At 36.3% G+C, this 27,671-nt stretch overlaps 1 protein-coding gene across 1 annotated transcript in view; it reads left to right on the forward strand.

Annotated features, from left to right (window-relative positions):
* Positions 1–27,671, forward strand: part of Cubn (cubilin) — a 283,244-nt gene that overhangs the window by 212,625 nt on the left and 42,948 nt on the right. Inside the window, exons 52-58 of the mRNA XM_046423004.2 lie at positions 4,540–4,661; positions 5,169–5,394; positions 7,335–7,522; positions 11,755–11,911; positions 13,394–13,543; positions 24,734–24,934; positions 27,268–27,394. Of these exons, the coding sequence (XP_046278960.1) occupies positions 4,540–4,661; positions 5,169–5,394; positions 7,335–7,522; positions 11,755–11,911; positions 13,394–13,543; positions 24,734–24,934; positions 27,268–27,394 (1,171 nt within the window). The remainder of the gene's footprint in view (positions 1–4,539; positions 4,662–5,168; positions 5,395–7,334; positions 7,523–11,754; positions 11,912–13,393; positions 13,544–24,733; positions 24,935–27,267; positions 27,395–27,671) is intronic.

Consider the following 27,671-nt stretch of genomic DNA (forward strand, 5'->3'; position numbering starts at 1 on the left):
ATCATAAATATATATGCCCCTAACAATGGTGCAGCTATGTTCATCAAACAAACTCTTCTCAAGTTCAAGAGTCTAATGGACCACCATACAATAATCATGGGAGACTTCAACACACCTCTCTCACCAATGGACAGATCTTCCAAACAAAAGTTGAATAAGGAAACTATAGAACTCAATAACACAATTAATAACCTAGACTTAATTGACATATATAGAATATACTACCCAACATCAAGCAGTTACACTTTTTTCTCGGCAGCACATGGATCCTTCTCAAAAATAGATCATATATTATGTCACGGGGCAACTCTTAGACAATATAAAGGAGTAGAGATAATACCATGCATCTTATCTGATCGTAATGGAATGAAACTGAAAATCAACGATAAAAGAAGGAAGGAAAAAGCATACATCACTTGGAGAATGAACAATAGGTTACTGAATGATCAATGGGTTATAGAAGACATCAAGGAGGAAATTAAAAAATTCTTAGAGATAAATGAAAACACAGACACAACATATCGGAATCTATGGGACACATTGAAAGCAGTTCTAAGAGGAAAATTCATTGCGTGGAGTTCATTCCTTAAAAAAAGAAAAAACCAACAAATAAATGATCTCATACTTCATCTCAAAATCCTAGAAAAAGAAGAGCAAAACAACAGCAAAAGAAGTAGAAGGCAAGAAATAATTAAAATCAGAGCTGAAATTAATGAAATCGAAACAAAAGAAACAATTGAAAAAATTGACAAAACTAAAAGTTGGTTCTTTGAAAAAATAAACAAAATCGACAGACCCTTAGCCATGCTAGCAAAGAGAAGAAGAGAGAGAACTCAAATTACTAGCATATGGGATGAAAAAGGCAATATCACAACAGACACTTCAGATATACAGAAGATAATCAAAAATTATTTTGAATCCTTATACTCCAATACATTAGAAGATAGTGAAGGCATCGATAAATTTCTGAAGTCATATGATCTGCCCAGATTGAGTCAGGAGGATATAGACAACCTAAACAGACCAATATCAATTGAGGAAATAGAAGAAACCATCAAAAGACTACCAACTAAGAAAAGCCCAGGACCGGATGGGTATACAGCAGAGTTTTACAAAACCTTTAAAGAGGAACTAATACCAATACTTTTCAAGCTACTTCAGGAAATAGAAAAAGAGGGAGAACTTCCAAATTCATTCTACGAGGCCAACATCACCCTGATTCCGAAACCAGACAAAGACACTTCAAAGAAAGAAAACTACAGACCAATATCTCTAATGAACCTAGATGCAAAAATCCTCAATAAAATTCTGGCGAATCGGATACAAAAACATATCAAAAAAATTGTGCACCATGATCAAGTAGGATTCATCCCTGGGATGCAAGGCTGGTTCAATATACGGAAATCAATAAATGTTATTCACCACATCAATAGACTTCAAAATAAGAACCATATGATCATCTCGATAGATGCGGAAAAAGCATTCGACAAAGTACAGCATCCCTTTATGTTCAAAACTCTAGAAAAACTAGGGATAACAGGAACATACCTCAATATTGTAAAAGCAATCTATGCTAAGCCTCAGGCTAGCATCATTCTGAATGGAGAAAAACTGAAGGCATTCCCTCTAAAATCTGGAACAAGACAGGGATGCCCTCTCTCACCACTTCTGTTCAACATAGTTCTCAAAACACTGGCCAGAGCAATTAGACAGACGAAAGAAATTAAAGGCATCAAAATAGGAAAAGAAGAACTTAAATTATCACTATTTGCAGCTGACATGATTCTATACCTAGCAGACCCAAAAGGGTCTACAAAGAAACTATTAGAGCTAATAAATGAATTCAGCAAAGTGGCAGGATATAAAATCAACACGCATAAATCAAAGGCATTCCTGTATATCAGCGACAAATCCTCTGAAATGGAAATGAGGACAACCACTCCATTCACAATATCTTCAAAAAAAATAAAATACTTGGGAATCAACCTAACAAAAGAGGTGAAAGACTTATACAATGAAAACTACAGAACCCTAAAGAGAGAAATAGAAGAAGATCTTAGAAGATGGAAAAATATACCCTGTTCATGGATAGGCAGAACTAACATCATCAAAATGGCGATATTACCAAAAGTTCTCTATAGGTTTAATGCAATGCCAATCAAAATCCCAACGACATTTCTTGTAGAAATAGAGAAAGCAATCATGAAATTCATATGGAAAAATAAAAGACCCAGAATAACAAAAACAATGCTAAGCAGGAAGTGTGAATCAGGCAGTATAGCGATACCAGACTTCAAACTATACTACAGAGCAATAGTAACAAAAACAGCATGGTACTGGTACCAAAACAGGCGGGTGGACCAATGGTACAGAATAGAGGACACAGAAACCAATCCACAAAACTACAACTATCTTATATTTGATAAAGGGGCTAAAAGCATGCAATGGAGGAAGGATAGCATCTTCAACAAATGGTGCTGGGAAAACTGGAAATCCATATGCAACAAAATGAAACTGAATCCCTTTCTCTCGCCATGCACAAAAGTGAATTCAAAATGGATCAAGGAGCTTGATATCAAATCAGAGACACGGTGTCTGATAGAAGAAAAAGTTGGCTACGATCTATATACTGTGGGGTCAGGCTCCAAATTCCTCAATAGGACACCCATAGCACAAAAGTTAATAACTAGAATCAACAAATGGGACTTACTCAAACTAAAAAGTTTTTTCTCAGCAAAAGAAACAATAAGAAAGGTAAATAGGGAGCCTACACCCTGGGAACAAATCTTTACTCCTCACACTTCAGATAGAGCCCTAATATCCAGAGTATACAAAAAACTCAAAAAATTAGACAATAAAATAACAAACAACCCAATCAACAAATGGGCCAAGGACCTGAACAGACACTTCTCAGAGGAGGACATACAATCAATCAACAAGTATATGAAAAAATGCTCACCATCTCTAGCAGTCAGAGAAATGCAAATCAATACCACCCTAAGATACCATCTCACTCCAGTAAGATTGGCAGCCATTATGAAGTCAAACAACAACAAGTGCTGGCGAGGATGTGGGGAAAAGGGTACACTTGTACATTGCTGGTGGGACTGCAAATTGGTGCAGCCAATTTGGAAAGCAGTATGGAGATTTCTTGGAAAGCTGGGAATGGAGCCACCATTTGACCCAGCTATTCCCCTTCTCGGTCTATTCCCTAAAGACCTAAAAAGAGCATGCTACAGGGACACTGCTACATCGATGTTCATAGCAGCACAATTCACAATAGCTAGACTGTGGAACCAACCTAGATGCCCTTCAATAGACGAATGGATAAAAAAAAATGTGGCATTTATACACAATGGAGTATTACTCTGCATTAAAAAATGACAAAATCATAGAATTTGCAGGGAAATGGATGGCATTAGAGCAGATTATGCTAAGTGAAGCTAGCCAATCCCTAAAAAACAAATGCCAAATGTCTTCTTTGATATAAAGAGAGTAACTAAGAACAGAGTAGGGTCGAAGAGCATGAGAAGAAGATTAACATTAAACAGGGATGAGAGGTGGGAGGGAAAGGGAGAGAGAAGGGAAATTGCATGGAAATGGAAGGAGACCCTCAGGGTTATACAAAATTACATACAAGAGGAAGAGAGGGGAAAGGGAAAAATAATACAAGGGGTCAAATGAATGACAGTAGAGGGGGCAGAGATAGAAGAGGGGAGGGGAGGGGAGGGGGGATAGTAGAGGATAGGAAAGGCAGCAGAACACAACAGACACTAGTATGGCAATATGTAAATCAATGGATGTGTAACTGATGTGATTCTGCAATCTGTATATGGGGTAAAAATGGGAGTTCATAACCCACTTGAATCAAAGTGTGAAATATGATATATCAAGAACTATGTAATGTTTTGAACAACCAACAATAAAAAATTTAAAAAAAAAATTTAGACTTTAAGTTTCCAGATGGCTTCCACCCTCCTCAGCAGGAAGAAGAACCCTCCAGGGAGACACTGGACGTTGTTACCCTTACTTGCCAGTTGATTTTTCTGTATCATATTTAAAACTAAGAGTCAGGCTCCAAGGAGCAGTATTATTTGTGTTGAACATCAGCTCCTACTGTGCTTTGCTATGATTTGTTAATATGTCATTTGATTCCTGACTATGTGCTTATTATAAAGCGACAAGGTATTTAATTATGGGCCTGGTCATTTCTTCAAGCTCCTCACATGTGTTTACTCTAGCCTAGCTTTTCCTAGAAAGGTGATGTTACTTACTTTGTCTCTCGTGCAGTTACTGTCAGTTATCTTCCTTCTCCTTTGTACTAAACCTGAGGCTGTCCTCACTACGTGGTTCTGTTTAGCCAACACTATTTGGGAATCTGTTTCTATCCTTTCATCTAACTTTGCTTTTGTCCAGTTTCATTTATTTATTCATTTATCATATTTTTATCATAAAGTATGGTGACTCTAAGCATTACTATGGCTTTACAGGTTCCCCCCCGCTTCTATCTTATGTAGACGGTTGCAAATCTAATTTCAGATTGTGGCGGAATACAGACAGGTGAGAGTGGAGTGATTTCAAGCCCCAACTACCCTGACTCTTACGACCAGTTCACCCACTGTTCTTGGTTATTGGAAGCCCCTCCAGGACACACCATCACTGTGAGTTCTTATTACTGTGTAAAATATTTCCACATCCATATCATGGAAATTGGTTTCTTTTAGTATACAAGTGATCAGAGTAGGCTTTGATTCTGCGAACAGATCATTATTTCTCTCGAAAAATTCTCTCATTACAGTATCTACAAGTCTACAATTAATGAAGAATGCTATATATTTTTCAAATCTAAGAGAAGTTGTACATAGAAAATATTTCTACATTCAGGAAAGAGGTGTATTCGTGTTCTTGATGAGTTTTCATTCATGTTCCTGATGAGCTGGGGTTCCAGAGCTTCTCCACTTCCTGGAGAAATAGCCCATTTAAACTTTCAAGAGAATCGTTGATAAGGAAATAGAGAGGATGGGAGAGGAGAGTTAAAGAAGGGGCAGGAATAAAAGATTATGTGAATTAAAATGAAATAAAAAGATTTGTAAGGACCTTATCTATCTTGAGGTAGACAAGGTCATTCACAGGGCACAGCACCTCGTCATTTTTTTCTTTTTCCACAGCTTACATTCAGTAGCTTTGATGTTGAAAGACATGTAGCTTGTGCCTGGGACTCCGTCACTGTCAGGAATGGTGGCTCCCCTGGATCACCTATCATAGGACAATATTGTGGAGAGTCAAACCCAGAGACAATACAGTCTGGTTCCAACCAGCTCGTGGTGATTTTTAACTCAGACCATTCAGTACAAAAAGGTGGATTTTATGCTACATGGAGCACACAGACTTTAGGTAAAAGAAACTCTGCACTTGTCTTCTTTTTGCAGTCGTGTCTACATTTATTTAAAATACGGTCATTCTTTGGTATAACTGAGAGGGATTGGTTCCAGGACCCTAATGGATACCCTAATCTGCGGAAGCTCAAGTCCCTTTCGTAAAATGTTTCAGTATGTGTGTATAACCTGTGTGTATCCTTCTATATACTTTAAATCAGCTCTAGATTACTTATAATACCTAATTCAATATAAATTCTATATAAATACTTGTTATAAGGGGTCGGGGTTGTGGCTCAGTAGTAGAGTGCTTGCTTAGCATACATGAGGCACTGGGTTTAATCCCTGACACCACATAAAAATAAAATCAAATAAAGGTATTGTGTCTATCTACAACTAAAAATTTTTTAAAATAAATACATATTTGTTATAATGTATTATTAGGGAATAAGGGTAAGGAAAACAGTTTGTACATGCTTAATTTAGATGCAAGTCTTTCTTTTCAGTTATTTCTGATCCATGGTTACTTGAATCCATGGAAGCAGAACTGCCAATACAAAGGACTGACTACACACATTTTGTATCACTTCTATGTTGGGTTTACTTCTAAATATTCCATGCACCAACTCTGGGATGATAACACAGTATTGATACATATCTTCCTTATTTTGCCTAGGCAGAAACTGAGAACGAGTGAGCTCATCATTTGCTCAGGGCATATAGCTGATGATTTGTAATAAGGATTTCAATAAAAACAATTGAGCCCAGAAGTTGAACACTGCATGATGCATGCTCCATTAGCAAAAGGGCACAGCACAGCCAGGGAATCTCAAGTACTAGAAATAAGTGTTGGAATCACAACTAGTTTAAAATATTTGGCCCTCAAAGGTAGAATACTGAGAGAGTTCAGGGCAGGAAAATAAGTAGTTCACATCATGATGAGCCTCAGTTTATGTATCTCCCCATGAGCAATGGGGAACTACTGGAGGGTTTTGAGGAGGAAGATGGCAAGATGAGATTTGTGATTTAGAACAAAAGTTATAGCATGTGGAGATGAACCAAAGTATAGCAGATTTTAGTTAAAAAGAATAACTTTGGTACCTATAAAATTTCAACCTTGTAAGAATCCTCAGAAAATAGGACTTATATATTTAGGATTTCAGCAAACCCTAATATCACACAGGACCATTCTTTCCAGTAGAATCAGAGTTACTAGGGAGATCTTTATAGAATGAGTTGAACTTTCCTTCATTAAGTCACTGCCCATTATTGAAGTCGTAAGGAATAGATGAACCCCTGGGTTCTGAGAGCTTAAAAGCAAAGTTGAAGGAATGTTGTTTAATTAAAATTCATTTTATTTTGAGTTCATATTTTGGCCACCTCTTTTCTTTCTTTTTTTTTTTTTTTGGTACCAGGAATTGAACCCAGGGTTGCTTAACCACTGAGCCACATCCCCAGCCCTTGCATTTTTATTTAGAGACAGGGTCTCTTTAAGTTGCTTAGAGCCTTGCTAAGTTACTGAGGCTGGCTTTGAACTTTCAATCCTCCTGCTTTAAGCTTGTGAGCCACTGAGATTACAGGCATGCGTCACCACTCTGGTCTGGTCATCTACTAAGTACCCATTTCAAGAGTGTGAAAATAATTCTAAATTTTTATTTCTTCAAATCATTTATTTACACCCATCAGTCAGTTTCAATATAAATGAACCAGATTGTATAATAAAAGAATTTTCCCCAACTCAATATTACATTCTCTCTAGTCCTGTATTTAAAGTAAAATTCCAAATGAGTATAGAGTTGCAGTCCCATGTATTAGTAGTAATAAAATACAGAACTTGCCCTTGACAGGCTGTACACTCTAGACTGAGATCTTGTAGTGTTTCTTTTCTGGGGGTCTTGAGTTTCCAAAATTGTTATTTCCCTTGCAGATGGATGACTTTTTCCATGAAATATTTTTCAGGTTGTGGTGGAATATTTCATTCAGATAATGGTACAATCAGTTCCCCTCACTGGCCTCAGGATTTTCCTGAAAACAGCAGATGTTCCTGGACAGTCATTACTCACGAAAGTAAACACTGGGAGATCAGCTTTGACCGCAACTTCCGAATCCCCAGCAGTGATGGACAGTGTCAGAACAGCTTTGTGAAGGTCAGCGCATTGGCTTACTTAATTGGAGTCAAACTGGTTCTGTGAACATAAATGTTTAGGCTACACATGACAAGAAGTCACTTTTCAAAGTGAAAAAGGACAGATTTGCTGCTTGGATTTCTTGGGTGTAAGTGAGAAATCACAACTTATTAGGAATTAAAATATGAAGCACAGCACACAGGTCACCCTGTGATTTTTCATTTGCTAATAACTAGGTAAATTAAGGAAATTTTTGTCTGACCTTAGTAAATTCTCATGACCATGAATGGTTCCTCTTTTCTGTGGAAATGAAGGAAAGAAAGCCCAGCTTCCTTCTCTCTCTCTCTCTCTCTCTCTCTCTCTCTCTCTCTCTCTCACACACACACACACACACACACCTTAAAAGATAATTCTCTTAGGCAAATTTTAATATATTATATAAAAATGGGAGAAGGTTGGAGAAGGAGCTAATGCCAACCTTCACCCTGGGCCTTAAGGACCCACAAACTGAGAATACCATGAGAAACCCACATTAACATGGAGGCAGTCAGCAAGGTTCTCTCTAAGTTATAAATACTGTTCAAACAGCTCTGACTTTTCACTACCCATGAACAGGACCATGATGATTGAATCATGAATGCATTTGACCTGTGCTATTTTGCATCTTACATGTTTTATCTCTAAGAGACACTCCTTTAGTAGAAAGAACATTGGCTGTAAGATCACATTGGCTTGGACTTTATTTCTCTTTCTCAAACTTATCACCTGTCTGTTTTATATATGAGCTAATTCAACACTTAGGCTCCAAATTATTCAACTGTATAATGAAGAGAAATATTTCTACTTTAGTCAGGCTGTTTTAAGCATTAGAATTAATATGATATAGTAACATACATAGTACTCAGTACATGGATATAAAATTGCTTAATGAGTAGAAGTAGCTCTTATTGTTAATGTTATTATTTTATATCATCTCCGGAATTATGTTTTATACCTCATTAACCCATACTTCCTATTTAAATGAAAATCTAATACTTATAGAAGTAGAGGCATTATAAACCACATTTAATATATACTTTTCCTAATTGCTTTTTTCATGAAGCAAGTGAGCTCTCTTCTCATGAAATGAGTCAATATCATGGGTACAGACTGAAGAAAAGCCTTGTAAGTTCTCCATTTGTAAAAACAAAATTTGAAAATGACCTGACTCATTCCTTTTCTGGAGAGAAGTCCCTCTGACAACATGATGAAGCCCAACACCAGTGACAAATGAGATCATTTGGGGGCCTTGTCACCATAATTGCCAGAGGAAGCAGTCTTTTTCTCCTGGGTGGGAAGGGGGGCGGTCTAAGACACCTGTCTCTTCCAAGAAAAGCGGTATGTAAATAACTAGTAATGGAATGTAGCAAACACAAACAGTCTTATGTGGGTAGTCTTTTGTGCCTATGAGGACTCTCCTCCCTGCACCAGAGACAGAAGGACAGATGGACAGAATGGACATCCTGTCCATTGGTCCAAAATGCCTGTCTCCTCCACAAGCCAGAAAGACTATTTTCCAACCCCAAAACATTGGGGCATCCAGGAGCCATACCTAAGGGAATTGTATTAGACCCTTATGCTTCAATTGAGAAACACATGGAGGCCCAAAGATGTAAAGTATCCTCTACCTACTCAGGTGGCCCTGGGTGCTACAGTAGCAGCCAATAAACCAAGTAAACCAAAATTACACTACAAAGATTATGAAAAGTTAAAGAGCCATTGCAACCATACCCCATCAAATATGCAAGACTACATACTAAACATAAACGTATAAATAAGATCCAGAATCTTCTAACATAATTAAGTGTATACAATTAAAAAGAACCATCATAATAAGAATTAAGAATAACATCACACCTTGCGTGAGAAAAGACAAGGTGATGCCGACACTGAAGTAAATCAGATGTTAGAATCATATGGCAAGGCTGTCATAAAAATACTCTGCAACTACTGACAAGTTCTCTTGAAACAAAAAAGAGAATTTCAGTAAAGAAACAACAGTTACCATGAAGGAATAAATGGCAATTATAGAATTGAAAGATACAACAATAGAAATAACTTACTGGTAGTTCAATAGTGAAGTGGACATTACAAAGAATAGAATCAATGAGTTTGGGGACAGAAAAACGGAATAATTCACCCCGTCTGAACAATAAAGAGAAAATAGACTTAAAAATCACAAATAAAGCCTTGGAGACCCATGAACAATAACAAATGGTAGAACATTGGTATCACTGGAGTGCCACAAAGAGAGAAGAGAATACATGTGAAAGACAAAACATAATGAAGTGATAAAATAAAAGAATGGAGGACACTCATAAATTTAATATCTGGAAAACTGTTTCTCAGGACTAAGAGGAAGACAAAAACTTGTCACATAAAGAAAATAAAAAGAAATGATTTCTAGGGGACCTCCCACTAAAGACTGTCTAATGGAAGTTCTTCAGATGAAATGAAATGATACAAGAAGAAATCCTGTAGTATCAGGAAGGAAGAAAGGACATGTGCAGAGAAGAAAATGTGTACCTACAATAGACTATTCTTTATAAGTTTTATGAAGGATAGTGAATAATTTTTAAAAAGATTATAATGCCCTCTGCTACTGAATACAATGAAAAATTGGTAAGGTGAAGGGACCTAAATGGAGGGCACATTACCACATTTCACTCAAAGTGGTCCAGTGTGGAAGCCAGTAGACTGTTAAAATCACTTGTGTATGTTGTGATACTAGGAACAATAACAACTACCAAAATTATATAAAGAGATACACACAAAAACACCATTCTTCAATCAAAATGGAATCTCCAGGAAGTTGAGAAACAGAGAAATAAATAGAAAGCAAACAACAAAATACCAGACGTAGCATAAATGTACTTATATCAGTATTTTAATTGTAAATAGCTGAATAGCACTAATTGAAATACAGGGATTATTGGAGCCAAGCCACAGCCCAAGTGGTAATAAATACAATTAAAATTCAACCACATAGTCAGTTCAAAAGTGAAATACAGAAAAACATACACTATGCAAACATTTATCAAAAAAAGATGTAGCTATATCATTACCTGATAACCTAGACATTGGAGTATAGAAAGTCACTATAGAAAAAAGGGATCTTTTTATAATAGCAGAATCAATCCACCTGGAAGATATAATGATTCTAAATATGTATGATATAATAATAGTAATGTTTGAAAAAAATAGTGTTTACAGACATCTTTCTCTCAGTAAGTTATGCTCATAATTTTATAATACGTGGATATTAAACTATATAGTGTTTCCCTAGATAGTTGATTAACAGGGAGGAAAAATTTAATGGAGTTATTCCATAAAATTAGGGATGTTTTGGTAAAAGTCTTTTTACTGACATTTTTATTGGTCTTAGGCATTTAGCAGAATATCTGCATTTTTGTTCTCATGAGCTACGGTGCCAGGCACCTCTTATAGCTGATAAATGGCTAGCATAATTTGTCTGCAAGTAAGATGAGTAACCGCTGGGTACCAGCATTTGAAAAATCAATTAAAATGATATGGCTTTTAAGAACAGAGAAATATTAAATCAGTGTTATGGACAGGTGCTGTTTTCAGTTCTTCCCGTGGACTGATCTACAAATTGAAATCTTTTTATGACTTGATATCTTATTGCTCTTTTTAAGGAATAGTCTTAAAAGATTTGATTTTGGAATGGGTAATTTTGTATAATTTTATCTGAAGAGAATGTGGAATAGTAAAGTGGGTCTAATCCATAGCCAATTACCTTCTTGGGCCAGATAATTCTTATTTGTGTGGGGGGTGGGGCAGTTGTGAGGAGTTGCCCTTTGCACTTTAGGATGTTTATCAACATCCTCGGCCCCTCCCTACTAGGTACTACCCTCACACACCAAATGTGATACTCTGAAATGCCTCCAGACATTGCCAAATGTCTTTTGGGAAACTCAATCTCAGTTGGATAAGGTTGATTGAAAGGTAAGAGAAAACTGGATAGTGATTGATTATTTTTTTAATCACTGCCCAGCTACACAAAAGTAGACAATCCTCTTAGAGCAGTGAGAGTGGAGTGGGGTATTTTAAAAGCAGCTTAAAAACTATTCTCAAAAGAAAATATTGCAGATTTCCTCATGTTTCATTTACTATTTTTTTTTGTAGATACCTGAGTATCATTAGTTTTGAGCCTAAGCACATTAAAACATAAGTCATGTTTATGATCCTGCTAGGTGTGGACAGGAACTGAAGAGACCAACAATGCCCTGTTGGCCACAAACTGTGGGAACATGGCTCCCAGTACCATTATTACACCAACAAATGCATTCAGGGCCGTCTTCCAGTCTCAGGAGGAGCCAGCCCAGGGCTTCTCTGCCTCCTTCATAAGCCGTAAGTAGCACTGAAAATCAAACCCAGAGGTTATGGAAAGAGTGTGGGGGCCACAGGCAGCTTTGGAAAATGGTGGGAAGACTGTGCCAGGGTGACTTGAACTAGGGGGTCCATGGGAAAGAGCATGGGTGAATCACCTAATCCTGAAGGGACACCTTCCCTTCAAAATTCAGGGAGAATACAACTGAATTCAACAGTACATCAATTGAGAAATGGTGTAAAAGACATGAGTGCTACTAGCCAGCCTCTAAAAATAAGCCTAAAATCCAAAGTGAGTGTATATTTGATAGAAGCTCAGGTGGCTGGTAATTAGACATACATGGGAGCACTTGATCACCTGTTTCAAAATCACTTGTGGGGCCTGGAAGACCATGCACATTCTTGGGCATCACCCTAGACCCATCTGAACTGAGCATTTCTATGGGCAAGGGGCTTGCATGTTTAATCTTTATCCAGAAGCCTCTCATGTCAGTCAACTTTGGAATCTGCTTTCTTGGATGTTTCCTCTTCCTAGCTGGGTAGATGGGTCTGCTTCTCTGACTAATAAACACAAATTGGGCTAATGGGAATTGCAGTAGTCTTCAAGTCTGAGAAGCAATGGGGCAGCCTATTGGCTAAAATTGTTAAATCAAGTAGCTACTAATTGCAAACCACTATTCAGGAAAAAAAAAATCCAGAAGAGGAATTAGAGAGACTAATAGCAAACAAGTATTTCTGACATGAATAGAATGTAGGTGGTAGAAAGGATTTCATGAAAGGCAACTCTGGACCTAAGCACAGGTCTTCAGATGGTTGATGGTGTGGTGCCTATGTGTACAATTGTGTGTGTTTTAACACTATTTAAAAGAATACAGATATTTTCATGCCTGATCTGTTAAGGAGTGATATGAATTAACTGGTTAGTGGTTATATGAAAACCAAATGCTATTTTAATAGTAGAAATATTTTTTTATTTATTTCCGACCCAAGGATTCATGTGAGAAGTTTGTGAGAATTGTGATTAGTAAATTCAACTGTTTTTTTAAAATACTAGCATTATTCTTATGGCTGGATTACAATAGTAACAAAAATACATAATAATGTCATTCTCTAATTAGACATTTCAAAAACATTAAATGTACAAAGTACATTGCAAATCACTTTCACCAGTTTTATTTCTTTATCTGTGTGAACCACATTTAATCTCTGACATCCTTTATTAAAAAGAAAATCTTAATATGAAGGAATTTACAGTGAATATGTGATAAAATTTCTACTACCTAGCACCTAAAATTCTGCATTTTCTAAAAAAAAGTCCTCTTTTTGTGTGTATATTTATTTTTAAATAAAAGTTTCAAGCTCTTAGTTATTGTTTCTTCCATTTGGAGTTTCCCAGGAAACTGTCACTAGAGAATTTGTGAAATGACATCTTTCTGTTACTGATAAAATAGACACGAGATGTGACAACAAATGTTCTGATGATGCCATTTTGCTCCCACGTAGGATGTGGACGTAATTTCACTGGCCCTACAGGTGACATCATTTCTCCAAACTTCCCAAAGCAGTACGACAACAATATGAACTGCACTTATGTCATAGAAGATAATTCTCAGTCTCTTATTGTCTTGACATTTGTGTCTTTCCACTTGGAAGGTAAGTTTATTCTTTTTGAAAAACTTAAATAATTTTAATTAAATAAACACTCTATGTGTAAGGTGTGAAACATGATGTTTGAATATTTGCATGCATTGTGGAATGTCTAGATCAAGCTAGATGACATAGTAACACTCTACTTATCAGTTTTTGGTGATGAGAACGTTTAAAATTTCCTCTCAGCAATTTTAAATTAGACAATACATTGGTGTTAATTGTAATCACCGTGGGGTACAATATATTTCCTAAATTTAGTCCTCCTACAGAATAAAGTGAAATTTTGCATCCTTTGCTAGATAGCTCACCATTCCTCTTCCCCCAGAGTCTGATAACCACTGTTCTACTCTAGGTTTCCATGAGTTCAGCTTTTTCGGATTTGACATAGAAGTGAGACCATGCGTGTCTTTCTATATACATGGTTTATTTCAATTAGCATAATGTCTTCCAGGTTCATCCTTGCTGTCAAAAGGTCAGGGTTGCTTTGTTTTTAAAGTCTGAGTGCTATTTCATTGTGTACACATTTTCTTTTCTTTTTTTTTTTTTTTTTTTTTTGGTGCTGGGCATCAAGTCAGAGCCTTACACATGCTAGGCAAGTGCTCTACCACTAAGCCATACCCTCAACCCCCACATTTTCTTTATCCACTGGTGGACCCGGATTGTTTTCATGTCTTGACTATTATGAATAATGCTGTCATGAACATGGAAGAGTAAAAATATCTCTTTGATATACTGATTTCATTTCTTTTGGCCATTTAAACAGAAGTGGAGCTTCTTGATCATACAGTAGTCCTATTTCTAATTTTTTTGAGAAACCTCCATACCATTTTCCATAATGGTTCTTCCCATTTACATTTCTACCAACAGTATAAAAGTGTCTAATTTCTCTAAGATCTCCCAATATTTCTCTTTTGATAATAGCCATGGAAGGCAGACTTATTCTTAAGCATACTATGAAAAAAATCTTCAGAAATTAATAAGGGGTAAGAAGAGGCAGAAATACTCTATATCACCATTTGAAAAACTATATAAATAATATGTCATGTAAATGTGGATAAAGATCCAACCATTTATTCAAAAACTTTCTATATATTCCTTCCAGAAGTATAAAAATAGTAAGAACTTTAAGGCTATATGCATCACATAAATTTTGTAAAGAAGATAAATCTGAAATGTGTTACATATTACCATAGCTTTTAATTTATTCATTTGTGTTTATTCTCTACCCTCTATTCACACCCACATTCATGCACATACTACAAATTAACCAGAAAGAAACTGTCTTATTGAGTCAAAATAGGTGTTTAATAAATATTGATTTGAGTGAGTTAACAAGATTTAACATTTGTGGTTTGCTTCTATGGAATATTATCATGGGATACACTTTCATCTCCTTTCTCTTTATGATCTTCTCCTAGTCCTTTTTCCTTAATGTTGAGGCTCCTATCCACAAGCACAGTTATACAAAGCCTCTCTCTTTCCTTTTGCTATGACCTCATCTTTCCCTCTATCTCCATAGCTTGATTTTTCTGCACATATGTTTGCCTAAAAATGCCAAATATAATTCATATTTGTCATTGTAAACATGTAAAATATAATGTCTTAGCATTTGCTGCCACAAAAATCTCAGTAATGTAAAAAGATGCTCATGTTCATTAAGTATTGAGAGAGGATAAAATAGTTTACATAAGATTATCTGATTTCTATTTTAAATAACATACATGTGAATAAAGTCTATAAGACTGTTAAATAGTACTTTAAGCATTATCAATGTGAGATAGACTTATAGGTGATATTTATTTTCTTTTCAATAAATTTATATTTTTATAATCAGGAGAGTTATTTTAATAACACAAAACATGTGTCTCATATTTTTCATTTGCATATATGCTTTTATTCCCAGTGAATTATATAAACATGAGAATGTCATGTGCCAATATCATTTAGACTCAAAAGAGGAGACACTAGTAAATATATTTCAATGCCACACAAAGCGCTGCTGATATCAATGGCATATGTATCACTACAAGGAACCCTTATACCGCCTTAAACAGTAGTCCCTGAGCTTAGTCAACTGGTTGGGAAAATGGGATAACACAGTGTAATTCCCAAGATTACATAATGGGAAAGAACACAGCATCTTGGGATGTCTTAAGGCCAAGAGAGCCACCCACCACATGACTTTGCATAAATTACCTTTCTTTCTGATAACCACTTTGCTTTTGTACACACACACACACACACACACACACACACATTCATGTGCCACATAATGATTTTTCAGTTGATGATGGACTATGTGAATGACAGTCTGTAATGTCATATCACCTAGTGACATTGTAACCATTCTATTTGTTTAGTGTACTTATACTCCATGATATTTGCACAAAGACACAGCCGCCTAACAACACATAGCTCAGAATCTGTTTCCCCACTGTTAGGAGATATGACTCTAGGAAAAATAGTACCTGTGAAAGTCAGATAATGCCAGATTAAAGTGATTTCTACTTCCACTAATGGATATACTAATCCACACCCACTTGAAGAGAGTGATTTTTTGGTAATATGATATCCTTATGATAATGTCTTCTGACATTTCCAGTGTTACAAGAACTTGGTATTTTCACACTGCTAAGTGGATAATGCCTAGCTATAGACTAATTGAATTATGATGATTCTTTAAAAGGGCATCATTAATCAAATTTATTTTATAATTAGATTATTATCACTGACCATATCAGTAATGACATTTATTGGATGCCATCAATAAGCTAGAGATTCATTAGCTACTGAAAAAAATAACCTTTCCCCAGCCTCTTCAAAAATGAGCCTGAGGGATTCATGTGCACTTTTATTGTGATAAAACTGATAATTGCTCTCAAGGAAGGTCATAGCTTTGTGGAAGGAGCACAGGCTTTTCCAGCTGCCACTGGCAATAGGAACTGATTCTGAGAGAGGCTGTCCAAGCATTTCTGAGCATGGCATGCAGCAAGCCACTGTTGGCTGACTGATGTAGAGATGAGGCTCCTAGATCTGTGGTCTTGGTGGGCCATTAACTCAAAAGATGGAACTGGAAAAGAGAAAATGGGCTATCTCAGGCTCCAAAATACCACGAGGAGCACCCTTGTCCTTACATGTGTCGATTTAACACTGGCAACCCGTTAGGGTAGGTTTTACAATTCAAGCAAATATACTGATTCTGCCACCCACATGGTGCTTTCCCAACTGGGAGGTTATAGAGGCTCAGTGACCTCCTTTCCACTCACCACAAAGTAACATGCTCTGAAAGTATGTTATTTTATGTTGGCCAAAGACTCTCTCTTTCTCAACATTTTTACATTTCCAATACCAGCCATTCTATATTTATGTTTATTTTACAATCAGGTGTTATTAAATATTTATTTTAATTTCCCAAAGATTGAATAATTTTAAACTATATTTTTACAATCTTGTTATTCATGTGGTCAAGCAGATTGTCCTCAAGCTTCTGTAAAAATTAGAGTCTTGTTTTTTTTCTTCATCAATAAAAGGTAGATGAGGAAACCTAAATCAAGCCTTCTATACTATTTTTTCCCTATCATTAAATTTGGATACTATCATTATCTTAGTAATGATGAAGGGTTTAGTTCTGTTCTTATTGTTGTTTGTGGTGCTAGGGACGGAACCCAGGGCCTCCAGTGTGCTATGCAAGTGTTCTACCACCCAGCTGCAGCCCTGGCCCCTGAGGGACTCATGATACAGGTTGGCTGGTGGAGTAGCACCTAGCACATGATATGGAGGACACCAGAAGGCCAAGTGCTTTTGCTCAGTGTCCTCTAGGAATGATATCAAAAGTCCCAAGAAGAATGGGTTAGATTGCCTAAGCAATCCGCTGGGAAGTCCTACCTAACAGTTACCTGACTTTGATTAACTTAGAAGTCCTGGTTTACACAGTACACCTAATACAATAATAAAAAATAATAAAAGGAAAAAGGAAAGAAAATTTAGATTTTCTTTTGTTCCTCTTTGCTCATCCAGAAGCACAATAATTGAGTTTTGTCAGTTGTTTTATCTCATATTCCCCCCATTTAATAAGTTTTAAAAATTGGCATTACTCAACTACTTAGCATTTCTTCTGTTTGCTTTCTTAATTGTGTCCAAAGAATTTAGAATGTGGGTGCATTTCGCAATGCATTATTTTAGAAGGAACCGGGGAGTGGTTTCTTTGAAATGTTTCCTATTGATAATTTATTCAAATTGGCAGGACACTAAAGGGGACGGAGTGGTTTCTGTGAGATTCCTGGTTTGCCTGGGCCACATGCTTTGTTTTAAGGCTTTGGCCTTCTGCTAAATGGAGCTTGGCTCTATACTGGCATGTGCTTCCCTCTCTGCTGAATCATTCTTCCACCAAGGAGACTAGTTTTCATGCTTTTCAAAGTGAAGCTAATTAGACAGGGGCCAGATAGAGCCTTTGCTACCCTCTAAATCACTCGCCTCTCCCTGGAACCCTTTTCTGCTTGATTCACAAGACTTGACCTTATCTACGATATTAAAACATGCCAACCGAAGGATTCTCCCTCATCTGCAGTCATTTCTGGCATCTCTGCCTCTGTCTGTCCAGGACTCTGAAGAAAAATTATGATCCGGAGCTAGATCCTACAAGTTGATGCTTTTTCTGAATTACTCATCCTTTGTTTCCTTTCAGTTCTCTCCAAGTTTTTAGATTCATGATAGAATTCAGAATTAGACACTGTAATAAAGCCCAGGAAAATGTAATAAAAATTAAATTCCAACACATATAGAACCTTACCCATGTTGAACAACAAATATGTCTGAAAGTTACTCTGAAGGAAGGAAAATAGTCATTTAAAAGAAAATCACAGGGAATTCTTTTATAGCTTAGAGTTTTCAATGATAAATACGTTGTCAAGTCATTAAGATAGAAGTAAGAACAGTTATATTTTCCTGTCCCTTCATGGGCTCTGGTCCAAGGAGACAGTATTATTCTATTTCAGGATGTTTCTCTTCCTATCAAATTCTCTTGTCTGTAAATGGCACCTCTTGGCCATAAACTTGACTTTGATATCCACCTTTCTCCTAGAAGATCTTCATCAAGACTTCTTTCTCTAGAAGACAGTCACCCTAGATGCATTTAACTGTATTCTACTTGAGAGGTTTGTGTACATTTTAATTATATAGGCAATTAGCTCCTCCTACCACTGTAGAAAATTCTTTAATATTATTATTTTCTGATGCCTGTGGTCTTTATCACCAAGTGCCTTGTCATGAATGAGTCAAGCTGACATTTTTAATCTAATGGAGTGATGTGATATGTAGAGCTTGAGAAAAAGTATGTGTGTGAGTTATATAATATGTAGTGACATAGTATTTACAACTCATTTTCTTTTTTATTTATAACTCTTATTTTCACTAGTCTCTGGCATGTCCTTAGACTTAGATAACTTGACCAATTTCTGATATTTGATTTTTTATGGAAAAAATGTGAGAACATTTTACCTTAATGAACTAACCACTAGACAGGATAAAAGAATGTTTTAATTCATGAAGCAATTGCCCAATATTACAACTTTTAATTTTACCAAATCAGGTATTGAGAATAAGCAGGGTTATGAAGGGTTTGTTAGTTATTTGATATTTTATTTCCATCTACCAAAAAATTCAAATTCCTTCTCAACTTGCTCTACATCTCCCAACACACTTTCAATGTTGAATCCAAACTTTTATAGTTAATGGGTTTTTAACTGTGTCTCACTATACCACCTCTATCTCATGATAGACTGTCTATAATTGAACTATTAAAAAATTATTTGGAAGCATAATCTAGAATAAGCCATGCTACCTTCTGTGTCATAGAATTTCTATACTTTTCTAAGCTAGCTACTACTGTGATAATCTATATCCTTAGGCCAGCAACTTAGAAACTAACTCTTTAAAACTGAAAGAACACCTAGAGAGCAGGCCATTTGACCAAAATATGGGTCCAGGATTTTAATATAGTATTAACAATATTTCCCTGTATTCTTTGATTTTGGTTTTACAAGTTTCTTCATTGTTGCTAATTAAAGATATTTCTATAACCAATGCAGAATGTTGTTTTTTAATTCTCAAACTTATCCACTCTGAAATTTTAAAGTTCCACTAGAGCTGTTGGTTTCTTCAAGAAGGGATCTGAGTTGTAATTAAAGCACATAATTTGGCAGTATTCAAACTATGAATTGGAATCTAATCTATTCCTTTCTTGTCCTATTTTTCCCAACATCATATTGCTTCTGATTATGTGATAAAGTCATTAAAGTTAAGTCTTTCATATTTTTAACTTGTAGATCAGTGTCCAACTAGAAGTATTTTTTTTTAGATTTTAGTTGTAGATGGACACAGTGCCTTTATTTTATTTATTTATTTTTAAAAAGAGAGAGAGAGAATTTTTTAATATTTATTTTTTAGTTTTCAGTGGACACAACATCTTTATTTTATTTTTATGTGGTGCTGAGGATCAAACGCAGCGCCTCACATGTGTGAGGCAAGCGCTCTACCACTGAGCCACAATCCCAGACCAGAAGTATTTTTATTCCAGCAATATCAAAATAAGGGAATCCTTTAAGGTTAATTTAATAAATAGAACCTCAAACTGATACCTCAAGATTTCTTCAGGCTAGATAGAAACTTAGCTTATGAGTCAAGTGTGTTCCTAACATTACCTAAAGTTTGAATTGCATCAATCTTTTCTTTGCCTTTCTGCCCTTTGTCGTTGTTGTCCTTGGAAATGCACACAGGGCCTTGGGCACATGCTTTACCACTAACCTACACCCTCAGCCCAAAATTGCATAAATATTTTCTAATAAAATTAAAATTTTCCTTAGATAATACTCAGGTTCAAAAAGGAGAGATGAACTCTTTAATGCATAGACATAAAAATTAGTATATTTGTCAAGATTCTGAGTTAAAGGTAGAAACTTATCTGCAAGTTAGCTGAGATATAAAATGGAGTTTATCGGGAAGATTCTGGATTATCTCATCAAGTAAAGTTTAAAAATAAAAAGGCAGTAATGGAATTCTAGAACAAGAGGAGTTAGTGGTAAGAACCCTTCTGCATGCTTCTCCCATATTTTGCTATTTTCTGTATAGAAACTTTGTTTTTGCTTACCTCTTCCTTCATGAGTCAGAAAATATTACTGCTGATGTTTTCTTAATTTAACATCTTTGGTTGCTACCATTGCTTACGGTTTGAACATGTCTGATTGGCATAGATTACTGTCATATCTTGGAGTAATCAATCAATCTATCAACAGAACTCTGAATGATGGAGTTCTATCAACAATAATTACAACAATTGCAATAAAAATAATAATATCATATCATACTGATTAAAAGTTTTGTGGCCAATTAATGGGAAATTTAATTCAACTTGGCTTAAATGTGAAAAGGTGATTTACTGGCTTTCATTCCTGGAAAAACTCAAAGTTGAGTGCACCTGTAGTCTGCTTACTCCGCTGTTAAGTTGTGGCATCAAATATTCTAATGCTTCTGTTTTCACACTGTGCTGCTCCAATGTGAGTCCCCCCTTAACACTGGCTTCTCTATAGCTGTAGTGTAGATGTCCTCACAGTAGGGATGTGTCCTTATTCACAACCAGGAAAAAAAATGACATGAATCCAGAGGTATGCTGAAGTTAAGTGGTACCTGTACGATCTCCCAAGCATCAATATTCTGTATTTAATTATCTCATGTTGATAGCTTGAAATTGGCTGTGATGGTAGTATTTTCACCATAGAAATTGGCAAATGCTACAGTTCAGGAATTCTTTTTCTGTGTCAGAGAGTTTCTTTCTTATATTTACCAGCATACTAATGCCGTCTTTTCAGATTCCAAAGAAGGCTCTTGAGATGGTGCATATTGGGTTGGCTTAGGTCACATGACCACCCTTGTGCCAAGGTCTATGGCCAGGGGACCTGAAATTATAAAGTAAATATGTATCATAATTTCCCCAATTTATATAACAAATGTTTTCACAATAAATAGGCAGTCAGATTTCATAGTCCATTATGGTATGTGCTGATATAGAATATATTGATGTAGTTTGGGTCATTTCTAATGGGGAATTTGTAAATAAGTGAAGTTTTCATATGGGTAGGGAGGTATTAACTATATGTTTAAATTAGCAACTACATGAATTAAAAGAATTGTTACAGGCTGGGGGCAGTAGTGCACGCCTGTAATCCTAGCTGCTTGGGAGGCCAAGGCAGGAGGATCACAAGTTCAAAGCTAGTCTCAGCAAAAACGAGGCACTAAGCAACTCAGTGAGACCTGTCTATAAATAAAATACAAAAACAGGGTTGGGAATGTGGTTCAGTGGTTGAGTGTCCCTGAGTGCAATCCCTGGTACCTCCCCACTACCAAAAAGTAATAAATAAATAAATTGTTACTGTTTGTCATTGAGAATTCGAAATGTATTCTACATAATTGGTCATTAGTCATCAGAGCAATGTAAACTAGACATTATGGTGAGGCACCATTTCACATACCCCAGACTATATCAAAAAGGAAAAACTATATCAAATTTATGCAGAGCAATGAGAAGTCGCTTGCTTTCCTGGTGAGAATGTACACTCACATAACCACTTTAAATAATCAGTTGGCAGTTTCCTATAAAATTAAATACATGCCTAATTTATGATCTAGGAATTCCACTCCTAGACAATAACCCAGGAGAAATATGTTGATATCAATAATAATTAATAATTAAGAAATGGATAAAGGATCTGAATAGACATTTCTTCAGTGAAGATAAACAAATGGACAACAAGCCCATGAAAAGATGCTTGGCATCATTAGTCACAGAAAAATGCAAATAAAAGCCACCATTAGCTCTACTTCATGCCCATTAGGATGGCTATAATAAAAGACAACAATAATAAGTGTTGGCAAGAATATGGATAAAATGGAATCCTCATGCATTGTGGGTGTGGTTATAAAAATGATATAGCCACTCAAACAGAATGGCAGGACCTCAAAAATATTAAGCATGGAATTTTCGTATGATCCAGGAATTCTTTTCCTAGTTATATAGCCAAGAGAATTGAAACTTATTGATGCTCATCAAATGATAAATGAATTTTTAAACTGTGGCATAGCAGCCATACGAGGAAATATTATTCAGCCATGGAAAGGAATGAAGTTCTGACATACGCTATACCATGAATGAACCTCAGAAACATTATGTTAAGTAAAAGAACCAGTCCCCAAAGGTCACATTATATGATTTTTGTTTAATGTGAAATGTCCAGAATAGACAAATCTAGAGACATAGAAAGTAGATTAATAGTTGCACAGAGCTGGTAGGGCAGAAGAAGAAAGTGGAGAAGATGGGTGGGGACTGCCAGTAGTGCAGGTTTGCAAACGAATGGTGACAATGTGGAACTGGGAAGATGGTCAAATACCCAAAGTGCTGTGGGAGTAAGAATTGGTGACACCTTTTCAAAGAACCATCTGATAAACCTGAAGAAGAATCTTAACTTAGTCCTAGCAAGTCAAGCTCCAAGCATTTAGTATAATGAAACAATAAGAAGCTTCCTCAGATATTTTTGTATAAGAATGTTTGCATTGACAATAATTTTAGTCTTGAAAATGGGGAGAATCTAGGATTTATCGACCATAGGGTGAATGTAGAATGGCACATCTACCTGTTGGAATTTGATGTGTGCATTAATAAAATGTTTTCCAGGACTACCTAATCATAGAGAGAGTGTGATGCTATGTTATTTTTGTTAATAAAAATTGGGTTATGAAAGATTGTGCTCTGTAAGATTCCAACTAATGTTTTAACAGTATATAATCACCTGTAAAACAAAGGAATATAGTAGTAGTACACATCTTCTTAATTGCTTGTGTATGCTATTTAAGCTTTTCTTAGAAAAGTCTAGAGAAAATATTTGTTTTATGATTTGTTTTATGAAAACAAGACAATGATAAGTGTTCTTACAATCATGAAAGCCTTAAGCTAATATGGTTGCTTTGAATGTTGAAAATGGCTGTTCAATAAATATTAAGAAATTTCTAACCATCTCTCTGTAGTGTGGGAGTCTCTTATCTCCACACAAGCTTTGGGCCAAGTTCTCCACAGTAGCACTCTAGACATTTGGGGCAGATAGTTTTTGTTGTAGCAGGAAGGCTGGGTGTGGAATGGTCCTGTGCTTTGCAGCCTATCTAGAAACGTCCCTGTCTTCTACCCCACCCTCCAGTGTGGCAGCAAAAATGTCTTTAGTTATAACTAAAACAGAAGTGTCCCCAGCTTCTAATCACAGAATTGAAGAAGCCATTTCATAAAGGAAGAAAATCCAGGATTGTTTCAGGGAATTCATCCACTGCACAGTTCTGTCTGGTTGTTCCTGCCTCTCTGTTTTGTTTACAGGGTAAATATCATTTCCTCAGGAAACAAAGTTCAACATTGACATACCAAAATGTCTCTTGGTTCTCATGTTAATTTCCTATCTGTTGCATGAATTATCACAATGGTCTTTTTTTTTTTCTGGGGGGTGAGTACCGGGGATTGAACTCAGGAGCACTCGATCACTGAGCCACATCCCCAGCCCTATTTTGTATTTTATTTAGAGACAGGGTCTCACTAATGTGCTTAGTGCCTCACCATTGCTGAGACTGGTTTTGAACTTGTGATCCTCCTGCCTCAGCCTCCCAAACTGCTAGGATTACAGACATGCAGCACGCGCTCAGCAATGTTTCATTTTGATGTTTACAGCATTGATGTGTGGTTTCTGCTTTTTTTTTTAAGTACTTGTTTATTTATTGTAAATCTTATTTTTATAAATTTAACATAAATCACTATTCAAGGTAACACCTGAAAAAAGATATTTTATTAATTGTTTAGTATATGTTCTTAATAAAAATTCTAAGAAGTAGCATTTCTAGACCAAATTATTTCATTTTAATGATTTTTTTTTCTTAAGACAGGGATCTCACTATATTGCCCTGGCAGGCCTCTAACTCCTGGGATTCTTCTTTAATTTGTTCTAATTAGTTAAACATGACATTAAAATGCATTTTGATACATTATACACAAATGGAGCACATCTTCTCATTGTTCTGGCTGTACCTGGTGCAGAGTCATGCTGGTCGTGAGTCGTGTGATCATACATGTATATTCTGATCTTAATGCTGGTTTTTCCTTGCTCTGCACAGCTCGCTCAGCCATCACCGGGAGCTGTGAGAATGACGGGCTGCACATTGTCAGAGGTCACAGTCTCTTCTCCACACCTGTTGCCACCGTGTGTGGTGATGAGACCTTGGATCCCATCACCTTGAAGGGTCCAGTGCTGCTGAACTTCTACTCCAACGCACACACCCCGGACCTGGGGTTCAAGCTTTCCTACAGGAAAACCTGTGAGTAACCACAGTGATGTAGTTTGAAATTTTCTGTTTTTCTTGAGTAATTTACACAAGGAGTTTTCATTGTGATTCACACATCACCAGCTCGAAGATTCAGAGACATGAAGGGAAAAACTCACAAATGAGGCATGTGGGGAAAAAGTACTTAAACTTCTTTTCTTAAAAAAGAGACCTTTTGTGAACTTTGGCTAGACCTACTCTTTGAAAATCAGATGCATAATTGGAATCTACTTTGTAATGTAAGTTAAAATGAATGTTCTTGCTTTTTTTATATATATATTACATAAAGATGCCTTTTGGCCTGAATTATCCTGAATTATTCAGATGCCTAATTTATTCCTCACATCGCTTTGTTACTTTGAAAAATAATATAAATCTAGAGGAAATATAAGAGAATATCTTTATGATCTTCTGATAGGAAGAAAAGAATATTTAAACAATATGAAAAATGCACAAGCCCTATGGGACAAGCTTGATATATTCAACTCTGCTAAAATTTACAATTTGTCTGTAACAAAGGCAAAGTGAAAAAGGACACAGACTGGGTAATGCTTTTGCAGCTACCAAGAAAATGATCGTATTTTTCTGTTTCAAATGGTCTTTTCCCCTCCTTCAGGGTGATTCTACTGACTCCATTTTTCTCAGAGCATCTCCACTTCAGTGAAATGGGCACATAAAACTCTTAAAACCTTTTCTGGCTTTGTTCTGTCTTTTCCTGATCCAATCTGTTGCTAAAGGTAGAAAGTTAAATATTGCTTCCCTTCAAATAAATTTCTGTCCCATCCACAGAGAAGACTAAAAGTGTCTAGTTACCATGAAAAAGGCCTGCACATTTTTTTGACACTAGTTTCTATCTGAATCCTGAGCCCCAACATTTGTAAAGCAGATTCTGTGTGGCTTTGGAGGTCAGTTGGCACCCACCAAACAGAACTGGACAATTAATATTTCTTCCCTTATTGTCTTGGTGCATAAAGAGAAGGATTCTTTTAGTACAACCTCTGCTTTGGAGAGTTAAACCCCTTGCTTCATATTCTTCAGCTCTTTAATCCCTCATTTTTCATGAAGCATGATAGTCACGTTTCAATATATCTAGTCTGTAAGGCTCACTCTGAGAGCGTTGCTGATGCTGACTTCAAATCTCAACAGTGTGTGAAGATGGAAGGGATTTAAGTTTTGGTAAACTTTTCAAGACCACATAACCAAATGAAATAGAGTAATTGCTACCCAGATCTGATATTTAATTCTCTGCAGATGTACCCAGAGGTCCAAGCACCAGAATACTTTGAGGCATACAGAGAAGAGCTTTCCCTGAAAGTGGGCTCAGTCAAGGCAAAAACAATAAATATATAAAAACTTCAAATGCCAGCCCAAGGTTGTTTCTCATTTCTAAGAGAAATAGGTAGAGTATGCCCATTGATGGTGTATACTCCATGGAAACCTCATCAAAATGCACTAACCTCATTATTATTTTGTAAATAACCAAAGCCTTTCTCACTGTGATGAGAGGGTAGCATTTGCCATCATTAGCTGGCACTGTCTGATCCCTCTTATATGAAAGCCAAAGCAAAAATAATATGTTTTTAAAGGGGTTTTATTATATTCCTAGGGCTATTGTTTTATTGATTTGTGGGTGTAACTAAGGGCTATGAATTGCTAGGGTCAGAGTGAGGAACAACCCTTCCTTCCTCATGCTTATTGAGGATAAACAACATAAATTTGGGCAAGCAGAGTCTTTACCAATCTCACACTTACATACAAATAAAGAAGACTTGAGATATACACAGTTGACCCAGAGAAAAATAAACAGGAGAGTTCCAAAACTGGTTTCTAGTGCTTCACCTTATAATATCATAACAGGAAGACTTGTATCTGTATTATTTAAGATTTCTAGATTGCAGTCCTTCCCAGATCTTGATGGCCGGAGCATGTTTTGGGTTCTGCCTGCCTTTCCTAAACTTCCAATTATCACTGTCACTTCCCTCTGTCAGACTGTCCTTTAAATAGAGGAAAGGGACAGTTATGCCCCAACACGTGAAATGTTATTTCTCTGACCGTTAATTTGACTCAGACTTACACCTTTCCAAAATGTGCCTTAAAATATTCTTCCCTGTCTTTCTTTCCTTACTGTCTCCTGTTTTTCTTTCCAGTGGGGAAAAAAAATCAGAATCATTTGTAACCACAATGAAGGGGTATTAATTTATCTTAAGAAAAAAAGAGTATGAGCTCTCCTATGGAAAAATGTGCAATCATATAGAAAAACTTAAAATTATTTTTCCATGCTTAAGTAGTATGTGTGTTCTCTACGTGTTCCTTGCCTTCTGTTGCAGCCTGTGGAGGTACGTTCAACTCTTTTGGGGTCATCAGGAGTCCTTCCTACTTGAATTCTGACTACCCCAACAATCTCTACTGTGTGTACAACATCACTGTAAGAAACGACAGAGTGGTTCTGCTCAAGTAAGTGGAATGGATTTTTGTTTATTTTGTTTTTGGTATCAAGGATTGAACCCAGGGATGCTTAAACACTGAGCCACATATCCAGCCCATTTTTGTATTTTATTTAGAGACAGAGTCTCGCTGAGTTGCTTAGGGACTCACTAAATTGCCGAGGCTGGCTTTGAACTCGCAATCCTCCTGGCTCAGTTACCTGAGCTGCTGGGATTACAGGTGTGCGCCACCTCCCTGACCAGATTTGCTTCTTTTTTGAGCAAATACTTTTAGCTTTATTCACACA

The sequence above is a fragment of the Marmota monax genome, unplaced genomic scaffold (assembly GCF_021218885.2).
Source record: "Marmota monax isolate L192 unplaced genomic scaffold, Marmota_monax_Labrador192_F-V1.1 WCK01_AAM20220418_F8-fsc00098, whole genome shotgun sequence".
Lineage (NCBI taxonomy): Eukaryota > Metazoa > Chordata > Mammalia > Rodentia > Sciuridae > Marmota > Marmota monax.